Source organism: Balaenoptera borealis (assembly GCF_965194805.1).
Source record: "Balaenoptera borealis genome assembly, chromosome: 5".
NCBI classification, from domain to species: domain Eukaryota; kingdom Metazoa; phylum Chordata; class Mammalia; order Artiodactyla; family Balaenopteridae; genus Balaenoptera; species Balaenoptera borealis.
Window position 1 is genome coordinate 105,725,825 of NC_138862.1, and position 23,531 is coordinate 105,749,355.

Sequence of the window (23,531 nt, forward strand, 5' to 3'; positions counted from 1 at the left end):
TGTGGTAATATCTTTAGAAGCCATATAAAATCATAGTCTCATGTTAATGTCAGAAAAAAACCTCTAAACATTCACCCACACGGAAATCAGAATACGTCTTTCACGTGCTCTAATTGTACAATTTTCTTACAAACCTAATGGAAGACTTTACTTTTATCTCTGTTCAGTTTCATCTCTTTCTTTCTTGCTTTTAATTCCAGCTCAGTTTTGTCCCATTCTGCAGTATTATTCTGAATGTTCATGCTATTAGTCTTAGTGTTACCCTTGTGTTTTACAAATTTTATGACTGCCTTCTATACACATCACTGATTAAAAGCCAAAGACAGGGCAGGGTTAAGTTTCAAGCCCTCATATATACCATCAGAGACATCTCCAGGCATCATATTACTCTGTTAATCAGTACAGCTTGTGCATTGTAGCTCAACTAGCCATAAATCTATTTAACTATATCTCAAATGAGCCACATTTCTAGGTCCTAACAAAAATGATATCCTAAGATTAATTTACTTATTGTTGCCTTGTCGAATAGCTTTCTTTAATGCAAGCTTTTCAACTTTAATTTCCTTTAGTATTTTTACTTACTTTTCAAGTAAATATTTTCCATCATTAACTTGTTTTAAAGGATTCTGCAATCTTTTTAATTCTTCCTGTGAAAAAGAAAAGAAATGTCTTACAAATTGACTCCGTGTACTTATAGGTAATAATATTTCAGGACAATTGTTAACAAAATTGAGATAATCACCATTAGGAGTTCTGAACCTTGCAATGGATGAGTGCTTAAACATACAATTTGATTCTTGATCAAATTAAAATACAAAACTCCTACTCAAATTTTGTGACTTTTTTTTTTTTTAGCCACGAAAGATAATGCTTCCTGGTATTTTTCCAGAGTGGCAATATGTTTATATGGATCCACCCATACTCTTCCCAAATTTACTCTTGTCAGCAGTATTATGTTTGCTGGTTGCTGGGTGAGGAGTTCTAAGGAACGTGCACTGGGTTTGGCTGTTTAGCAAATATCCCCTCTTGTCTCTTGGTAACTCTTGGTAACCTCAGCCCCAGTGCTCAGACACACACATACACACAAACACGTGCACACGCTCCTTCCCTGAATTTCAGGCATCCAGAGTCTGTGTAATCCCATTCCCTCAGCCGCAGTGATTGGTTCAGGAGTGCGACGGAAGTCGGCCCAGGTCCCTGGTGAGACTGCCTGTCTCCAGTCTTGTTGCCAGTCACAGCAGGATTTAAGGAAGGCCCACAGAAGTCTGGATCTGGGAAGACCACCATTCCTTGCTTTCCTTGTCGCCACCAACTGCTGAAGTGCCAAGAGGAAGCCCCGCTTAGCACTAATTACTCATTTGTCCCTAAAAGACCATCCAGACTAGTCTCAGCGTGTTTCTAACCCACCAGACATCCAAGTCTCCGAGGTTACCCATTTTCTTTAACCTCATACTACACCGTACAACCTCGAATTTGACCAGTCACCCACCTCTCCCCAGTCGCTCCAATCTTGTCACTGGGTCCTTTGGAACTCACAGTCTGTCATCAGCAAAATCCTCTATCTCCTCAGTTTCTTTGAACATTCCCTTACTTATCGTATTCTATCTGAACCCTTGCTCTTCCGGGGACAGCTGAGTTTTTGTTAGAGCAAGAGGATCAAAGAACCGTTTAGAAAAGACTTGTAGGCTGTAGAGGAGTCCACTGATGACAAACCTGGCTGACCCCTGAGCACCCTGCCTCCCCTGCGGTCCTCTTTAGAGGTGGCCTTTCTTCCCCCCGTGCTACACGCGATGCACTCTGGAGCAGGGGTGGGGTCCTTCTTGCTCCTCACCGCCGCTCCCAGACCCTCCTCACTCCTAGAAAACCTCAGCTCCTCTGGAAACATGCCAGCAGCCTGTCCTGGGCCTCAGTCTTCTTCTCTTGCCATCCATCTTCAATCCCTAGGAGCTCTTAGCCAGTCCACAGCTTTAAATTTATACTTGCACCTGACCTCTCCTCTAAACTCCATTCTTACACATCCACCACTTGGGAGCTACGTGTGCACATCTGACAGGCATCTCACATTCAAACCAAAGTCTTGATTGCCCTGTCTAGACCCTCCCACTCAAATCTCCTGCTTCACCACTTCTTCCTCATTTTAACGAATGACTATTCACCTAGTCACTTAACAAAATTACTATTCACCTAGATATACGGTGATATGAGTCCTGAAACCTAGAAGTCAGCCTCTACTCCTCCCTGCCTCTCATGATCCACAGTCAATCAATCAGCTAATCATGTTGGTCCCAACTTCAAAATATATCTGGAAATTGACCACTACTTCTCAGTCTGGTCTAAGGCAACTGTGATAGTCTCCTGTCTCCCTGTTTTCCCTGTTAGTCCACTTCAGTCACTTCTCCTTACATCAGCCAGCATGATCCTTGAGTACTTGAGTTTGCTTTTTTAAGTGAGTGAAATGTACACATCATAAGTGTACAGTACAATGAGTTTTGACAAATGCACGCATTGGTAGAATTACTACCCTAAACAAAATACAGAACATTTATTTCACTCCAGAATGCTTCTCTGTGTCCCTCTCCCAAAGGCACTCCTGTTCTGATTTTTATCACCATAAATTAATGTTGCATGTACTAGAATTTCACATAAATTTGTCTATTCTTTTGTATCTGGCTTAATTCCCTCAGCATTATATTTTGACATTAGTTACTCAACCAATGTTAATTGCTTAAACTTCATTTCAGTATTTGGAGAAGAATTTTGTTTCCTTCCTCTGAATTTTAGAGCATGAGGATTTTGAAGTGTGAGGAACCCTGAAGCTGCAATAGAACTCTTTGCTGCTCTGAGAGGCATTAACTGGAGAGAAAGATAACACAGCAAAGAGGATGGAAGCAAAGAAACAGAACAAAGGAGCCAGAACCCTCGTGACACTGTGAACCTCTAGGTCAAACTGGAGCTTGAGACCAGCATACTGATGGACTTTTCAGTTTCCTGAGCCAATAGAGTCTCTCACTGGCTAGGCACTTTTGGTTAAGATTTCTGTTTTTTACAATTGAAAGAATCTAACTCAGAAGTGACAGTGTGAGCCATAACCTAGGGCGACTAAATATAGAATCCTAACTAGATGAGCTATAGAACTATAGACGTTCAGAACTAGACAGGTGTTGTCATCGTTAGATTGGTTAGTTGGTTTTGTTTTGTTTGGACAGTGTCTTGTTAAAAGATGTTTTATTGAGAAGACTAATGGATGAAGCAGGTCATGGTCTTCAGTTCCTTATTTTACTTATTTATTTATCTATTTATTTATTTATTTATGCCACACCACATGGCTTGCAGAATCTCAGTTCCCTGACCAGGGATTGAACCCGTGCCCCCTACAGTGGAAGCAAGGAGCCCTAACCACTGGGCCACCAGGAAATTCCCAGTTCCTTTTTATTGAAGGCAGCTGCTTTTATATACAACACTGGGATAAAATAAACCTCATACGAAGACCATTTCTGCACCTTCTGTAAAACTGCTATATAAGACACTGTACATTTTGCTACAGGCTCTCTCTTACATAAAAAGAATGAAATTTTAGAATTTCATCCTAGAGGATATTTTCCCCTTTTGATAAAATAGTGCACTTCTTTTCATCAACAATAACAACTCATAAGTCTCACAGAGGTGGTTTATTTTGCCTTGGCTGCCAGAAGCTTAAGCTAAATTAAATATTCAATTGCCAGAACTATTCTCTCCAGGCTGCTAGTACAATTATTTCCTCCTCTTTCAATACATGATATGTAAACCTCTTTATTTAACTGTTTTACATGTGTGCTTTTCACGGTAAGTGGAAGCAAGTACTATATAGGCAGTTATATATGGTAATTGGGTATGAAGATAGAGATGATTAATAGGTGGATAGATAGATATACATAGAAAGAGAGAGAGGCAGAGACAGAGAGACAGAACATCCTTTTCACTCTTACACATGGCATTTTATTTTCAAGGTAAAACTTACCCTTCAACCCTAAAGACCCTGGTTCCTAAGAATAAGTCTCCACCCCTATCTTCTATTTTTCTCCCAACCCTCCGTTCCTCCCACCTAATCCTTCAGCATATCCCATCCCACCTCCAGTGACATAGCAATAAATCCAGGTCAGAGAAAAGGTCAGGCTTAAAGCCACTTTTATACAGAAAGGAAATAGGTTGGATAAGAATCCTTAGTCATTCTTGAAAACCAGAGGTGGATTTTTAGGTCATGAACTTTTTCTTTTTACCCCCTGAATTATGATTAGGAAGGAGACAGAACATTGGTAGTCCCGGCACCTTCTCTTGTGTGTGTGTGTCTGTGGTGTGTTTTTTTCTTTTCTTTTTCCCTGGGCACCTGGGGGCAGGAAGGAACAGGCTTTTGCACTTTGTGCCAGCCACTCTCTCTTCCTCGGTTCTTTCATTGCAGGGAGACTTGGGGAGGGGGAGGGAGGGCTTCGATGCAGTACTTCATTCAATCTGACTATCCACGTTCTAGGAAATCATATTAAACATAAGGTCAATGACTAACAAGAGCCTTCTGAACAGCTGCTCTGCTGACAATTTAGAGGATTGATTTCATCATTTGGTTATTTAAGCTAACTATACAAAAACACTTCAATTCAATTGGCCCGTAGTTCCAAACTGTGTCCTTGTTTTCTGGGAGATGAATAAGGAAGTTGGCTTGCTCCATAGACCTTTGCTCGGAGCTTCACTCTTTGAGAAAGTTTTATTTTAACTTACCATTAAAAACATATACACATGGTCTTTCCCATCATTGGTTTCTCCCACTAGCCTTCATTGTCTCTGATTTCATATCTAAACATGCCATTTCCCTACTAGAAACGAACGTGGCTCCCCAGTGCTTTCAGATGGATTCCAGGATCTCAGCCAAGGCCGCCTTGTCTCTCTGGGGACCTCACCTTACGAGCCCCGCCCCGTGCACTCCCTCTCCAAGTCTGCTCCTGTCAAACTTCACCCAATCCTGAATTCACATGCTCTCTCACTGGACATTGGGTTCCCAGCTCTTCTACTGGCCCACTCTCATTCTTCCTTCAGGAAGCCCCCCACCTTTCCCCTCCTCCACAGAGCCTTTCCTAACTCCGCAGGAGGGTCTGGTATCTCACCTTGCTTCCTCAGCATCCTGCGGTGATTCCTATTTTAACATTGCCTCTTGACCTGTCCCACCCTACCACTGAGCTCTTTGAGATCAGGGATAGTGATTTATTCACCTTGAGGTGTTTATTCCCCAAATGAGGCATTTAGGTGGTGTCTAATTAATATATGTTGAATAAATGAATTGAATGCATTGATCTGACTGAGATGAAAAGAAACCTTAGTGGCTTAATGGACCCCCAGGTCCCAAGATGTTGTATGTCCTCTGGTGATTTTCCTCTGCCCCTCCAGATATACTCTCTCTTTTTTTATTTTATCATTCTGTAGCTTTCTTTTTTATTTAGCATTCTACTTTTTCCAGTTTTATTGAGGTATAACTGACAATTACAAATTGTATATATTTAAGGTATATATTTGAGATATGTATACATTGTAAAAATAATCACCACAATCAAGCTAATTAACATATCTGTTGCCTCACATACTTACCATTTTCTTTTCTTTCTTTTTTTGGGGGATGGGGGTAGTGAGAACACCTAAGATCCACCCTCTTGGCACATTTCAGTTTCACACTGCAGTGTTGTTAACTACAGTACCTGTTGTATATTAGGTCTCTAGAAGTTACTCATCTTGCATAACTGAAACTTGGTACCCCTTGACCAGCATCTCCCCATTGACACTCTTTACTCATCTTCACTCTCCCCTGTGCTCTGGGAGGGTCAAAATTAGACTTTATCAAGCAGGGTCCTTTGTTCTGTGGCTTAGGACAGGGTTTGAGCGGTGGGAGGCACTGGCACGCGATCAGAGGGGAGCAGAAGAGAGAAGTTGGGGCATTTATTCCCTGTGCTCCCCTCTCTTACTGGAGTACAGGCTGGTGTCACTGAAGGTCACAGCTGCCATGGGGTGGTGGCCTCTCCCACATGGTCATTCTCGCCACGTTCCCATAACTACTCTGTTTTCTCGCCCCCCAAGACATTTCTTTCCCTTTCTTCCCTTCCCTTCCTTCTCCTTCTCTTTTTTTATGTTTTTCATTTTTGTTTTAAAGTCTTTATTGAATTTGTTACAATATTGCTGCTGTTTTATGTTTTGGTTTTTTGGCTCCGAGGCATGTGGGATCTTAGCTCCCTGACCAGGGATTGAACCCACACCCTCTGCACTGGAAGGCGAAGTCTTAACCACTGGACCACCAGGGAAGTCCCCCTTCCCTCCTCTTGCCCTTCCAGCTATTGATAGCCCCAGATGCTTCACCATCCCCTGTGGTTCTCCCTACACCCTGCCCATGTCTATACAGTCACTTCATTCAACTCTTTCAATCACCCTTTTAAGTGGGTCGTCTGTCTTCTCCCTGGACTCTGGCTCAGATGCCTCAAGGGTCTTATGTTTTCTTTGGTTTGCCCTATCCTTTCCATTCCTTTTCTATAATCCAACAAATTCAATTAATACTATTAATTAATCACATTAACTAACAGAAGAACATGTCTGTTTGATGGTTGACCCCTATCAGAGAAGTTGTCCCAACTCAAGGGCCTAACTCAATATTCTGGCTCAGTTTGATTCACCAGATAAGGGTACACTTTCTACCATGCTCATTTTAACTTCTGTCTTTTTGACATGTGGGCTAAGCCCCTCTGCAAAGTGCAAGTTGAACTATTTACGTACAACCCAGACATAGAGCATTCCATATTCCTTAATCTCATTTCTCCAAATGAAATCTGTGTTATGAGTGACTGTGAAATGTAGGCTGTACTATTGGGGAAATAACTGATCGACTACTTGCCAAACAAAGCCCGTGCTTCCCACTGTCATCAGAGTTATTCTGAAGTCATCACTTAGGTATGAACTGTTAGACTGGATGGCGGATTCTGGATTTTGTTCTTTTGTGTCTGGCTTCCCCATCCCACCTTAATCCTGCAGGGCTTTCTCCTGTCACAAACAGGAGAATACACCTAAGAGGCCAGACAAGCTCATCTCTGTGGCCACTTGGGCAGCCCCTTAACCTGACCAATAATAAAAATCTCTTCTCTTTTTCTTCTGTCCCTGCCACTTTTACTGTCTAAACAAGCAGGGTATATTCTTTGGACAAGCTTAAAATCAGAAATCCACTCAAAATTGCTTTTTCTCTAAAGTGTACTTGTGTCTAAGTGGCAACCTTTTAACTTTTCTGACTTATGCCCTGGCCATTTTATTCTCAGCATATCCTAGAGTATTTAAGGTAACTTAAAACATGTGGAAACAATCTACAATTTACTTTATTGTGTAGCTATGGGTGACAGAACCTATACCACTTACACACATCATTTTTGAGTTGGGAATAATTTCATTATTAACCTAAGGGTAACTATTTAACAAAAGTTAAAAGCCAAAATTACTTTTGACTATTCAATCATTCAATTAAACATCATCAGGCTTCCTCAATCCCCTCCTCCACCACCCCATTGCCCTTTTTTTAATGGAAATGTAATAAGGGCACTAAAAAAGGGGTTACTAATATTTGCATAATTTGGAAAAGTAGAAGACATAAAATCTATACTAATTTTAGCCCTGCATCATTAAACATGAAATATTGGTTATTGCTCTTTGCAACAGAATTTATGAAGCTAGCTAGGCGGCTGTGTCCACATAAAGTGATTCTGAGGCTTTGCCCTCGGACCTCAGTGGCTGCAAATGATGCTCCTTGGTGACAGCTGGGAGGCTGGCATTCTGATCCACAGCCTTAAGAGATACATTTCCCAGATTAGACCAGGAATGACCCAGCTGCACAGCCCAACTTCAGAAAATTAAATTGGACAGAGTCCAAACCTCTGTTGAAATAACTGTGTGAATTACAATGCTTCCATGGGCCTTGTTATAATGTAAATGTGCTTTACAATTTACTGCACTTCCCTCCTTACCCTGCTGTGAATATGGGCATTAATAGTCATCTCATATATTTAAAGGCAAAAAGACATCAAAAATAAAAATGCAAGGTTCATGTTTTCTCCCTTTAGAAAGCAGAGACTAAACTCCTTTCTTTTTTCTTTGCCATTTTTTTTTTTGCAAAAACAGCATAGGTTTTGTTTATGTATTATGCATTAATGTTTTTTATGGCTGACAGACCTGTAAATTTCACACAGGGAAGTTACCTTGCAGCTGAACATGAATTTCTTTGGGAGGAAAAAAATGGCTAATAGGACATCAACAGCTCATTTAAAGGATTCATTCAGGTAAGTTATGGGCACATGAGGCATATATGAGGTAGTAGACTTCAGAAGAGATTTGATTTGCCTGTTTCTAGCACTTTAAGAACATTCTGAATGTCCAATGAGATGCAGAGGGGCTATGGTTTTATGGTGACAATCACTTAGTGAGGTGATCCTGGCCTCACTATGTGAGGCCTCAGTAGCATTATTCATTGCTTCATACATAGTGGAACTTACAAGCATACACTATGATGATAGGAATCATTGTGGTAGCTCATTCTTTATTCTTGTTTGACCAACCAGGCTATGTTCCTAGGCGTTAGGACATAAAAGCCTTTGACTGCCAACTCTGAGCGTGCCAATCACCTGAGCTCATTTGAACAGATGCCAAAAAGAAACATCTTAAGTAAAAACCCAATTATGATGGTTTAAGTCGTTGGTCACCTTGACTCTGAGATGCTTTCAGCCCCTAAGATTCTCCTGGAATGATGGGTGGGAGGGTATCCACTTGGAAGAGTATACCTACAACCAGATCACCCATGTCAGCCCTGTGCCCTAATCTGAATAAGCACCTACAACTCCATCCAGCTGCACAAGACAGCCCCAGTGGATCCAGGATTGTCAGACAGGGTGAGCCAGCCCAATGTTATGTTGCAAAGCATCCTTTAGGCTTAAATGTCCCCTCTCTCCTTTTCCTAAAATTGTGCATGATATTCTCAAGAGCTTTTGCTAGTTTTACATCACAGACATTGTGACGTTATCATTATAGAATGAAGACCCAGCTCATTGCAAAAAGTCTAACCACTTCTACTAAATCTAGGATATGAGGAATTAAAACACTATTAGTAGTCATTTTAAATTGATTACTCAAAGTTAATTCAGCTTAGTTTCAACAGGACAACCATGAAAACTCGACTGAGACAGAAATACTAACCACTAGGATATAGATATTTTTGCATCTTATATATTTCTACATTTTGAAAAAAAAATTCTAGATACCATGCTTGAAGCAGAAAACTCAAATACATGTAAGCACACAAGTCAGCAAAGAAACACCTCTCAGAATGCACACAGAATAGCAAAGGTGGATGAGTGAGTCCATACACCAAGTCCAGGTTTCCTGTGCCAAAGGACAAAAACAAAGTGCAGGCAATCAGAACAACATGTAACTCCCAAATCATTTATACCTGATTCTGGAATGCATTTCACTGTAGTGTAGCAAATGCTGTCCAGATTAGATTTTTGGCTTAGTCCCATTGGAAAATGAGTTTGAAGTTCTTAGGTACTCACCAAATGATATTGTGAAGAAGCAACCCAAATGCATGCTGGGAGGAGCTCTCCTAACATGCTCTGCAGCACCTCAGACCTGCCCATCCCTTCTTCTCTATTCCCTCCACTACCACCATGTTCAGGACCTTGTTGACGCTCACCAGTTAGTGGGTTGCATTGGGTTGCCTAATTGCTTTTCTTTAAGTACATTTCTAATCATTTAACTCTCCTGATCATAAATCCTACTGCCAGCCTAAATAAAAGTCATCTTTAGGATTAAAAATACTGTTAATCTCTCAACCCCAGTATTGCTCCTTCCATATCTTCTGAAATCCTTTCAAGTTCATTGCAAATGCAATTCTGTGTATTTTACTATTTCCTTCCACAGCTAACTGTGTGTCATTTCTTAGAACTACTATTATTACTATTAACATTTATTGAATTTTATTAGGTGCCAGGCACTTTGCATAAATTATCTTTGTAAAATTATGACTTCAGCCCCATAAAAATAGCAAAAGATGCAATTATTATTCCCATTACCTAGATAAGAAAACAGACTCTGAGAGATTAAGTCACTTGACCAAGGTCTTAAAGGAGAAACGCCATGCAAACCAAAGCAGTCTGATTCCAGAATCTATCCTCTCCAGTCTTTCCCCATGAATGACATGGAACAGCATGAGCAGCAGTGGTATCTCACCAGTGGTGCTTGTAAAGCAGAAGCCGTAGTGGTCTGCAAAGTACTCAGACCTCTTACCTGAACCAGACATGCCACCTACCCACTGTGTGACCTTAGACAACTGACTCACTCTTCGCATCTCGTTTTCATCATCTGTAAAATGATGACAAAGTCTACTACACAATGTTTTGTGAGGATCAACTAAAATAACATATTTTAAAGTGTTTTGCGTACAATAAAGTGTCAGCCACCCATAAAGAAAGTGCTTAAGTGCCTGTCTTCCTAAGGACAGCAATTATTGTCTCTCTTGTCATTCCCGTGGTACCCATCTCTGCTCCATTCTAGCTGTGCGCTCTTGGGCCGGGTGACCCCCCCCCCCCGCACCGAGCCTCAGTTTCATCATCTTTAAAATGGGAACACTGTACCAAATTCCAAGGATTGCTATGAGGATTGATGATTAAAATTCATGTAAATCATTCGGTCTTGCACTAGGCACAGAGTAGGTGCTCAATATGTTTGTAATTTTCATGGTTTTTATTAACGTATCTCTCTAGCCCCTCCAAACATGGGTCTACAACTTGACACCTTCTCCTGGCCCACTCTAAACCCACTGCCCATTAGTCATCCAGTTCTGCCATTTTGACTTCCAAATTGTGTCCACAGCATACCCTCTCTGTTTCCACTGTCCTTGGTTGAGGATTTATCACCTGCCGGAAGGAACAACCTAAAATGCTAAGCCCGTCCTTAGGTGAGTCAACTGCTTGAAACCCTTCTTGCCTCCCCTCAACTATAAGGAGAGCCTAAGCCCCTGGGTCCAGCAGGACCTCATATCAGGTTCTGTGTGACCTGCCCTATCTCTCCCTCCAACCCCTTTCCCTGACTGTCCTACCCCCCACTCCACTTAATACTCTTGGAACATCAAGAAGTCATTAAAACCCCAATTTAAGATCAGGAGCTCAAAAACTTGAAATGAGTCAGTCCATGCATGAGTTGAAATAAAACAATGATAAAGATAATCTTTAAAAACAGAAACAAAAGAGTAATAATGCATTATAGTGTATATGTTATCATCAAATAATACAACGTCACCTCAATTATCTGGAGACTGGTCTCTCGGAAAACTCTATACTACATTGGAACATGTCTCCTGGATATTAGGTGCTCTGAGTTCCAAACACCCCTCACACAGTCCCTAAGCCCACCCATTTTACCTGTAAAGTCTTCATTTAGAGTTTTCTTTAGAAAACAATTCTCAAGCAAACATAATTTTATTGTTTCCCAACTTGCAGCAAACAAAAGAATTTGAAAGAATGAGATTATCAGAAGCTGTGAGGTGAGGTGTTCTCAGACTAAATGTGGGAGAAAGAAACAGAAAAACTAAAAAGTAGATCCTGATCCATATTTCACTGAACACATAAAGGAAGATCCTTACTGCCTGGAATGTCACCTTTTCCTGAAAACTTCCTGCATGTTCTCCCCTTTTGAAGTAAACTTTGCTTCTCTGAGATCTTGTATGTGTTTATGATGGTTATAGCCCTTATGTCGTCTATATAAGTTGTATTTTATTTTCCTTAATATAGCCTAAGTGTTTAAGGGTAGAATTTATTTTTTTCATTAAATTTAAGTATCTTTCAAACTTGTAAACCCTACTTCTGAACCTGGCAAACTGGGGTGTGCCAGCAACAGGCCAGGGGTACATGGAACCTAAGACTAGGGCACAATTTCCCAGGATATCACTTTTACTCCATGGATAGCGAATGCATGATTTTAAAACGAAGTCCAAGGTTTACATTAATTTTATTTTTTTATTTTTTTAAAGATTTTTATTTATTTATGTATTTTATTTTTTGGCTGCGCTGCACGGCATGCGGGATCTTAGTCCCCTGACCAGGGATCGAACCCGTGCCCCCCTGCAGTGGAAACATGGAGTCTTAACCACTGGACCACCAGGGAAGTCCCTGCATTAATTTTAAAATTAAAACAGAAGGCCTAAAAAAAGGTTGAGGTTTCCATATGGCTACTTCTTCCCACACCCCCTAACAATAACATACATGTTCACTATTTTCTGCTTTCAATAGTTCTGGGTGAGAATTTTGATAAGCACTACCCTAGTCAGGAAGGAAAGTGAATATCATGTATTTTTAAAATTAAGATTGCTGGGAAGTGTGCAATAGTATGATTTCTGTCAACACTGGATAAAATAAAAAACATTTTGTATTTGTAAGGGTAACACTGTTCTTTTCGATGCCATAGGACTTTATTTCTAGTTCTCTCATGGCATTCATTGGCTGTGGGGGGAAGTGGAATCCATGTATGTTTGTCCATATGAGAGCAAATGAAACAGACATCACTATACTTAGGGAAAGGAAAACTCACTCCTACACCTGATTGCCTACCACATCCAGTGGATGCTGAGCTTTCTGAGCCTAGATTATGATCTCATGGGTACATCAGTATGATAAATTTAGCACCCAGCATAATTCTGGGCACACAGCAATAACTTGAGTGTTAAGAGGAATATTCAATAAATATTCATTAAAAGACGCAGACGTAGAGAATGGACTTGAGGACATGGGGAGGGGGAAGGGTAGGCTGGGATGAGGTGAGAGAGTGGCATGGACATATATACACTACTAAATGTAAAATAGGTAGCTAGTGGGAAGCAGCCGCATAGCACAGGGAGATCAGCTCGGTGCTTTGTGTTCACCTAGAGGGGTGGGCTAGGGAGGGTGGGAGGGAGATGCAAGAGGGAGGAGCTATGCGGATGTATGTATATGTACAGCTGATTCACTTTGTTATACAGCAGAAACTAACACACCATTGTAAAGCAATTATACTCCAATAAACATGTTAAAAAAAAAAAAAAGAAGAAAGAGATACTTAGGGGTTAAATGGAGGCCACAACAGTGAAAGCATATGAAAACAGAACTTGAGAAAGAACCTGAAGAAGAGGCGCCCAAGTCAGCAAGCTTTCCTTTCGTCATTTATTCATGGTTTCACTCATTATTTAATAAAAATATAATCGTAAGTGTTAGGCATTATGCTAGGCATGAGGATACAATGGGGACCGGGGAGAAAACAAGTAGATAAAGCCCTGTTCTCCCGCCCCTTGAAAGGCCCAAAATACCAGGGGAGGAAAGATGAGTTTTAAGTGGTCAAGGAGTTGTCTAAGACTGTTTTTATTCAAAAACTGTTTTAAACATTTTGACATTCAGGACAGAATGCAGATCAGTCAAATAAGCCTGACTCTTGTGTGTGTGACGATAGAGCCTGAACAATGGTATCCTAAGAGGGCCAAGAAAAGGCAGTGAGTGGGTCGTCCATGTGCTTATGCTGGGGCACTTGCCCCTACTGGCCGACTAGAATGGTGTGCCTGCGTGCAGAATGTGCAAAGGGTGACGGAAATGGCACCAAAGTGCTAAGGTACAGATGAGGGGCTTATTCCACAAGAATGACATTGATTGAGGGGGATAGAGACAAGGCAGGCAGACAGGAGAACAGAAGACAGTGTGTCCAAATCTGCTTTGTCATGGGATAAGCCATGACACCATTACAAGTAAGAATGCCTAGTTACTCCTTGCATCTTATAACCTACTAACAATTGAGTCTAGTAACACCAAAGGCAGATCATGCAGAAGAATAAAGCTTCCTTCTATAGGTTATCCATTCTAAATCAAGCATTAATTTTCTTGAATAGAGAAACCCATATGGAAAGGCAAATATCACAGAAGGACAAATAAACAGAGCATTACTTTTCAAAATGAAAAGAAATTCCCAATGAGATGACTTTATTCTGTTCATACATGAAAATTCCTCTTATATTTAAACCATTACATTTCATGATTTTAGTGATTGCCCAAATTGCTTCATAACAAGTAGGTGAACAACTCGATAAGGAGTAATTTATTCTAAACTGAGGTAGGTCATAATTGATATTTTTCCTTCAAACAGCTATAGCAGAATGTTCGGAAAGAACGCCAACATCCCAAAGAGGAAATTAAACTTCAGCTGAGCTGTCTGTTATTAAAACTACTATTACAAGGGCTTCCCTGGTGGCGCAGTGGTTGAGAATCCGCCTGCCAATGCAGGGGACGTGGGTTCAAGCCCTGGTCCGGGAAGATCCCACATGCCGCGGAGCAACTAAGCCTGTGCGCCACATCTACTGAGCCTGTGTTCTAGAGCCCGTGAGCCACAACTACTGAGCCCACGTGCCATATTTACTGAAGCCCAATCGCCTAGAGCCGGTGCTCCGCAACAAGAGAGGCCACCACAGTGAGAAGCCCGCGCACCGCAACGAAGTCCCAATGCAGCCAAAAATAAAATAAATAAGTAAATTTATTAAAAAAAAAAAACTATTACATCTTTTAGACATATAATCTCTATGTACTGAAGACACAGTGACACTGTCATCTAAAAACCAAGAGGAAATACACAGGGGCAAAAATGAGTGGTTTTCTAAAGGTGAAAGATGAGGAAGAAGAGAGGAGAGAGAATAAAAACTTATTGGAACAAAAAAGAAAAAATAAAGAAAAAATAAAGAAAAAAGAAAAATAAATGATTGGAACACATATGGAATGCGTCGGGATTGCTAAACCCATGAGTGGTATTAGCTCTCCTGTGCAGCTCACTGAAGCTCCCATCCCCAGCCTGGTGACCACACTGCTCGTCTCTCTTCTCCCTCTTCACGTTAAATTGCCTTAACTGACTATCACTCGGCTCTCCCTATTCAATATGAAATCGTCACTCTCAATATCTGTAAAATCTTCAAATTGAGGATCTCATCCTGAATTCTCCAATGACTGTGTTCCTGGACTTCATACACACCTGCTTTGTAACTTCCACGTCCCCACCTGTGTTGGAAAGCTCTTCTGAAAATGCATTCCTTCTTTGATAAAACATTTACACCATACTCTTTGGGTAAACCTTTCTCCTTTGCCATGTGGAAGTCTGGCAGAATCTTCTCTGAGGAATGCTCCCAGCCAGAATCTTTGAGAAAAACCTGACACACACAATAGACTCCTTCCAGTCAGCATTGGTTTAGAGTCCACTCTGGACTTGGTCATTCTCTGCAATCAAGCAGCTCTGAAGTGCTAAGGTGGGGAGACAGCCAAGGAACCCACAACGTCACATTTAAAGGCCATTATCATACACCCTAGCATTTACCCAAGATGCAAGGTGAGCAGGGCAAATGCATTCTGGGACATTCCCTTGAAGGAAAACAGTCCTGCTTTTCCACTCCCCACCCTGATTCTGCACACAAAATAATAAAGATGCTCACTCTGTAAGAAGGTCTCAAAAAATATCAATGTAAGTGGTTATAACTTTAAAAGGCCTTGGAATCCAATTAGCTGCAATTTTGTGGTGGCTTAATAATTTATGATAATTGCAAATTCATTAGATTATAATGCACCACACCAAAATTATGGATTTCCTGATATCTTTAAAAACATGCATTCTCAAAGTGAAGCATCGTATTGTCTATGTTCATTGCTACCAAAATAGTCTAATTTTAACAATTCAGAATGCATCCCATTACTTAAACCTAGATCATTTGGAGGTTTTCCCTGTTAACGTAAAGACATAAACCCAAGAACGTTACGCCAGTTCATTAAGACTTCCGATTTCAGCAGCTGTCTAGTATTAGCTGAAAGCAATCTACTGTGTGTGTTTAAATGGTCCCTGTTCAACTCCTCCTCTGCTCCACAAACAAAAGCACGTCCAGAGAATGTACACATACATGTATGTGCACACCACACACACAACACTGTCACAAAAAATATAGAGTTTGGTGAATTATTATTACGTAAATTACTATCACCATCTCCTAAGTCAAGAAATAGAACTTCTGCAGACATGTCAGAAGCCCCTTCACGTGCCCATCCTGATTACAACTCCCTCCCTCACTCCCTCCAGAACCACTTTTACCACAGCTTGTACAGGAACCACCTCCTTACATTTCGCTAGAGTTTTCTCACCCAATTGTGCATCCTTAACTACTATTGTCTAAGCTTGTCCATTTTTAAAACTTTTTTGAGAAATAATTATAGATTCTTAGGAAGTTGCAAAAAATGTGCAGGGTGGTTCCATGTGCCCTTCACTCTTTTTTATTTTTTATGAATTTATTTATTTTTGGCTGCGCTGGGTCTTCGTTGCAGCACGCGGTTTTCTCATTGCTGTGGCTTCTCTTGTTGCAGAGCACGGGCTCTAGGCGCGCAGGCTTCAGTAGTTGTGGCTCGCGGGCTCTAGAGCGCAGGCTCAGTAGTTGTGGTGCACGGGCTTAGGTGCTCCACGGCATGTGGGACCTTCCCGGCCCAGGGCTCGAACCCGTGTCCCTTGCATTGGCAGGCAGATTCTTAACCACCGCGCCACCAGGGAAGTCCCAAGCCCTTCACTCTTTTCCCTCCAATATTAGCATCTTGAATAATTATTGTACACTATGAGCACCATGAAATTGACATTGATACAATTCACAGAGCTTATTTGAATTTAATCAATTATATATTCACTCATTTGTGTGTGCATATGTTTATAGCGCTATGCTATATTTATCACTTATGTAGCTTTGTGCAACAAGCACCACAATCAAGATACAGAACTGCTACATCACCTCAAAGCTCTGTTATGCTACCCCTTTATAGCCACAACCACCTCTTCCTCTCCCAAAGCCTACCCCTTCCGACTAGTAATCTGTTTTCCATTTCCATAATTCCTTCCAAGAACACTCCCAAATGGATCCAAAAACCATGTAACTTTTTGAGAGTATTTATCACATAACATAATTTCCTTGAGGTCTATTCACGTTGCTGTGTGTATTCATAGTATTGTTCCTTCTTATTGCTGAGTAGTATTCCACAGTATGGATGTATCACAGTTTGTTTAAACAGTCACTCGTTGAAGAACATTTAGGTTGTTTCCAATTTCTGGCTATTATGATGAATAAAGCTGCTATGTGCATTCATGTTTATTTGTATAAACATAACTTTTTATTTCTCTGGGATAAATGTCAAAGAATGTAATTTCTGGGTCATATGGTTAGTGCATTTTTAATTTTAGAAGAAATTGTTGAACTGCTGTCTAGAGTGACTGTACCGTTTTACAGTCCCACCAGTGGTACAGGAGCTAGCCTATTTCTCTGTATCCTTGCCAATATTTTATTTTTCCCATTTAAAAAAAAATTGATATGTACTTGAATTTTTTCTTTTTTAATTTACAGATTCCCCTTCCATCTCTTTCTTTTTCTAAAAATATGTTTGTTGAAAAACCCAGGCAAGTTGAACTGTAGAGTTTCCTAGTCTGGATTTTACTGAATTATATGTTCATGATGAATTTGTGCATGCAGCTGGATCCAGAGGCTTGATCATATTTTAGTTTGATCCCTTTGGCAGAGAGTTAGGTGGTGGTGTGTCCTTTCATCAGGAGACTCATAAGGGTCTGATGGTCTCTATATCTCCAACGAGAGCAACCACTGAAGCTCAGTGCTTAGCCTACATCCATTAATTTGGGGGAGTGAGTTGCAAAATGATTGTGTGTTAATTATATAATTTTATTGTATTTATTATATGAAATAATTTTGTAAAGAAAATTTCCTTTATTTACTAGTGGGTACTATTTGCTTACCCACTAGTAAATTGATATAGAAGAGGCAGGATAAATCTTGATTATTTTCCTTTAGCATTTTCAAGATGAAGTGGTTCTCTGTCATCCTGCAAAGGTGGCCAATTATTTTTTTAACATCACTAGGAATTCATGAATGTAAACAAATTTGATGGGCTTTTTCCTTATTATTAAATACTAGGTATTTTAATTCTTATTGTTTTTATTATTATTAAAACTCAAATTGTTCCATTTTGGAGCAGTGGGAACCCCTTCAAATTGGCTCCTGAGTCTTTCTGATACAGCCCTTATAGTCTCTGATAGCTTCCAGGCTATTTGCTCTCACAAAATAATCCAGACTTATACATTTCCTGCCACAAACCAGGAATCAGCCAATTCTTCAAGAAGCCCTGGTTTCTTATAGTAGGAAATGGTATTTTAATATCATCATCTGGGCAGTAGGAATGCTCATTATCACTGCACTGGTCATTATTTTAAGAACTTTTCAGTAGACAGAGCTAGGATATATAATAAAATACCTCATGCACTCATACTGAGATCTCCAATTCAATTTCAGGACTGCAGAGTTTTAACTTAACCTCTTTTATAAATGTCTGTATCTCCATCTCCCACACCAAAGCCTGCTTCTCAAGGACACAGGAGGTTATAGAATTAGAATACTGCATAATTACTCATTCCATAATTACATTATACACATAAGAACTTAACACATGTAACATTACTAATACTGCTACCACCCATTATGATTACCAAAAACAGTTAAATTTTTTACATATGTTATCCTCATTTTTTTATCCCTCTCTTTCTTTTAATAGTTTTATTATATCTACATTGTTGCATACAGCCATTGTATACTATAGTCTCTCTTTTTTGATCCTTATTTTTACCTTAATTTTTCAGTAAGTATACGTTTAATGCATACCACCACTCCATCAGCTCATGTCTCTCTAATCAGTTTGGTTGTCTGAAGATTTTTCTCTAGTAAATTCCTCTTAGGAAAAAATTCCCTAAGTTCTTATATGTCTGTAAGTGTTTGTACAGAAGAATTTCAGAACATGCCACCTCAAAACATGCTGCTTTTTTATACTGATTATTTTGAGATGAAGGCACTTGAAAAATACCAAAAGTAGGGAGAGGCTTTCTCTGAACTCCCCTTATCTGCCTAAAGACAAATACCCCGAAAGGAACCCAATTGTCACAAATCCCATCTCTGGGAATTTTATCAACCTGGGAAGATTGACTCATTACAGGAGAGAAGACGAGATGTCCACACCACATTCAAACTTTGTCACAAACTATCATCTCACCCACCTGTTCTTCTAAGGGCCCATTCATCTTCCCTAAAAATCATTTGTTCTCCAATAAGTTGCCTACATCTCCCCTCCTCTTCCCCTATTATGATGGTATATAAACACTTAAAACTCACTGCCTTTTTGAGTATTCATTTTTTTTTTTCCTGTGATGCCCCTGTGCATGTAATATTACAATTTAATAAATTCTTATTTATTGTATTAGTTACTTTTCTCCTGTTAATCTACCTGCTGTCAGTTTATTTCAAGCCCCAGCTATTAAACTTGGAGGGTAGAGGGAAGTCTTTCCTCCCCTACAGTGCTCTTTATATTTGGAAGATTTCTTTCAAGTATGTAAAATCTTCGGCATACATTTTCTTTACTTGAGTCTCTTAAATATGTTACTCCATTTTCTTTGGACCTAATGAAAAATACAATGATAACCTAACTTTTTTCCCTTGTAAATCATATGTTCTTCTCACCTAGATATCCAATGGCTATTTTTCTTCTTCCTTTTAGTTAAAAAAGTTTACTAGAATATGTCTTCGTATTTGTCATTATGGATCGCTAACTTCAGGTACACAGGGTCCTCTTCAATATATAGTTTCAAATTATTTTTATTTCAGGGAAGTTTTCCTGATGAATTATAATTTTATTATTTGGTTCCCTTGCTTGATTGATTTTCTTCTTTAGGGATTGAGTATGTTGGATCTGTCTTGAATGTCTTAAGTATTTGTCATATTCTCTCAAATCTTTCTTTCTCCTCCATTTATTTTTGATTTTAAGCATTTCTCTCTTTTCCACTTTTTCTTTGTCTTAAGGCACTATCCGTGTGCTTAGTCACTCATGTGTCTTCTAGTTTCATATTCCATTCATGAAACAAAAATAAAGAAATTATTTCTTTATTTTTAATTCTTCCTTGGGCTCTGTCACCTCCTTGGCAGGGAGGCTGGCTCTAGTGGATGGGGTAGAAACTTCTGTTAAAAGCTACTTTGTTCTGGCTTAAGGGACTGAGACAGCAGGGCTTTTGCCATTTGGAAGAATCTGGACCAAGTAGAAAGCTGACAGGCATTCTATATTCAAATCTCCATGAAGTCTGGGAGCAGAACATTATGTGCCTTTTAAAGCCCTAGTGTTTGTCTCTACTTAGAAAAAATTGCTGTAATTTATAATGACTTCACTCTCTGTAGGAAAACTTTCAGGTACAATCACCTTCAGACTTTTTCCTTCAGAATTCTAGGGCTGCAACTCAGACCATTTTAAGAACAACTTTTCAGAAAAGCATTATGTAACCCTTGAAGGTCTCTTGTTAAGCATCTGTGGTACTGGGGAAAGGGGCCTGGAGATTATGGAGCACCTATTCCACATCAGGGACCTTACATTTATGATACAACTAAATTCTCCCACAAAAGCCTATGAGACTATTTCAATCATCATCATTTTAAAGAGGAAGAAACTAATACTCTGAAAGGTTAAGTACTTGTCTAAGATTACACAGAAGAGTAGGCATTTGAATTCAGGCCTGTTCTAACTCCAAGACCATAAATAATGTTACTTTCTGTTTGAAATTTGAAAAAAACAAAAGCCAGGTGTTGTTGTTGTTTCTGACTTCCTAATTTACCTGCTCTCTGCTATCTTATTCTAAATTACCTTTCAAATGTTGGCAACCTGACTGTTATTCTCTGCATAACAGATTTTTTCTTCATATCATTAGGTTTCTCAAATTCTGAAAGAACTTGAAGGGTAGCACAATATGCTATCCCAAAATATGCCACTTCGGCATTTTGATTATTGAGCTGAAAGTTGACAAGAAGCAGATACAAGAAAAGATCTCTGACCTTTCCTGCTTGCCTTAAAGCAAGACATAAATTTGTAAAGGTACCTCCTCTTCCCTCTCCACCAGGAAGGACAGAAGTTAATGCCCAGAGACAATTCAAGACCCTTATCAGCCCAGAGACCACCAGAGGAATCTACAGTACACATCTTGCTGAAACTAACACTTACCTACCATTAGTTCCCTTGTACATTTACTATTTTCACACCGTTTGCTGCCCTAGAAACTCAAAGTTCTTTTCCTCCGTCTTGTCTCTTCTCTAAAAATTGATTGTTCTTTTGTTAAGATGCTATGAAGCCCAAGTTTTAACCGCCCCTTTGAGTTACTCATCACTGACTACTCCCATGTGTATATGTAATGCACATGTTAATCAACTTGTTTGTTTTTCTCTTGTTAATCTGTCTTTTGTCAATCTAATATACAAGGCCCAAGCCTGAGAATCTAAGATGAGCAGAGGGAAAAGATTTTTTTCCCTCCCATACAAACCAAACATGTAAATGACAACTGGTGGGGAAGGAGCCTGGTATAGAAATGGAAGCTTTAGTTCAGGACACAGAAGAACTTGGGCAAGTCATCAGAATTATCAGCTTCATTTTCCAATGTTGAAGATGAAAATAACAACCACTATAGTCAGCAGCCAGGATATGCAGCCCCCAAATCTTAATGTTCTAAAACCACAAAGTTAGCGTTTTTGCCCATGTTCCATGTTCATCACAGATGTACTGTGGGGCCGCTGTGTCTTTGTTGTGCTGAGGTTGGGACCCAGGCCAATGCAGCAGCCACCATCCGACGCCATCTGACGTGTTTCCAGTGCCCACGACTAGAAAGAAGACAGTTTATTTGTTTTCTGGGGCAGCCAAGGCAAAATACTGTAGACTGGGGTGGTACAACCAACAAAAATTTATTTTCTCAAGTTCAAGATCAATGTCCCAACAGGGTTGGTTTCTCCTGAGGCGTCTCCTCTTGCTGTGTCCTCACATGTACTTTTCTCTGTGTGTACACTTCCCTGGTGTTTCTTTCTCTTTTTATAAGGACACCAGTCCTATTGGAATAAGGGCTCCCACTCTAATGACCTCATTTAACCTTAATTACCTCTTTAAAGGTCCTAGCTCCAAACACAGTCACCTTGGGGGTTAGGACTTCAACACAGGAATTTTTTGGAGGGGTTGGGGGGGCGGTGGTGCAAAATTCAGACCAAAACAGAGACCATGGAGAGCTGTGCATTGACCTCAGTCCCATAACCTTACTCTCATTTTTAACCTGCTGCAGAGGCTGCCTTTTAAAGTCTGACAATGTGAGAGTGCAAAAGGAAATATCAGGGAGCACATGACATGGAAATCTGAGATATAGGAAGAATGGAAACAGACCCGTTGTAGGCTCACTGCTTGTCCATTAGGTTTTGTTCATGCCTCAACAGAGAAAAAATTCAAAAAACATAAAGGGCAAAGAGAAACCTGTCAAACTTCTCCAGGGACACTGCTGAGTGCAGAAGAAAGCATCCCATTTAACTAGGCTTTCTCTTTCACTCCTCCAGGGCCTCATCCAGTGGGAATGAAGCGGGAGAATATTTCAGACTTTGACGTGAAGTGGAAGTTATAAAGAAGTCTTTTTAGCTTAGACCAGAAGTCACTTCTCAAATATAGAAATATAAGTCAGCTTACATGTATATCCTAATGAGACCAGCCCTCCCATATCATTATGACAGGGATACAAGTCAATACAGGTAAAAGAAAAATATTAAAGTCTCTAGCAAAGGAGAGAACCTTAATGCTGTATTGGAAAAACATTGTGATCCTTTTAAAAGATCTGGAATTGGCTCTTTTTCTAATAACCTTTTTTTTTTTTTTATAGCTACTTTATTTATTTATTTATTTATTTAGGCTGTGTTGGGTCTTCGGTTCGTGCGAGGGCTTTCTCTAGTTACGGCAAGTGGGGGCCACTCTTCATCGCGGTGCGGGGACCGCTCTTCATCGCGGTGCGCGGGCCTTTCACCATCGCGGTCCCTCCCGTTGTGGGGCACAGGCTCCAGACGCGCAGGCTCAGTAGTTGTGGCTCACGGGCCCAGCTGCTCTGTGGCATGTGGGATCTTCCCAGACCAGGGCTCGAACCCGTGTCCCCTGCATTAGCAGGCAGATTCTCAACCACTGCGCCACCAGGGAAGCCCTCTAATAACCTTTTTTAAAAAAAAAAAAAATTATTTATTTATTTTGGCTGCACCAGGTCTTAGTTGTGGCACGCGGGATCTTCATTGTGGCATGCGGGATCCTTAAGTTGTGGCATGTGGACTTCTTAGTTGCGCACGTGAACTCTTTAGTTGCAGCATGCATGCGAGATCTAGTTTCCCGACCAGGGATCGAACCCAGGCCCCCTGCATTGGGAGCATGTAGTCTTACCCACTGGATCACCAGGGAAGTCCTCAAATAACCTTTTTGAAGTCTGCTAATTGATGACTACAAATTTACCTTTACCTCCTCTGCTAAGCATCAGATGGTCTTGTCTCTCTTGCATGTCAAGAGGTGGTCCTCTTTTCTGACCACGGGTCACTGCTC

At 40.3% G+C, this 23,531-nt stretch overlaps 1 protein-coding gene and 1 long non-coding RNA gene across 2 annotated transcripts in view; both read right to left on the minus strand.

Annotated features, from left to right (window-relative positions):
* The window catches only part of IQCJ (IQ motif containing J), a 58,566-nt gene extending 35,752 nt beyond the window's left edge, over positions 1-22,814 (minus strand). The window contains exon 1 of the mRNA XM_082394264.1: positions 583-22,814. Within this exon, the coding sequence (XP_082250390.1) occupies positions 583-785 (203 nt within the window). The 5' untranslated portion in view covers positions 786-22,814. The remainder of the gene's footprint in view (positions 1-582) is intronic.
* Positions 1-23,531, minus strand: part of LOC309629842 — a 701,738-nt gene that overhangs the window by 256,792 nt on the left and 421,415 nt on the right. The window lies entirely within an intron of this gene.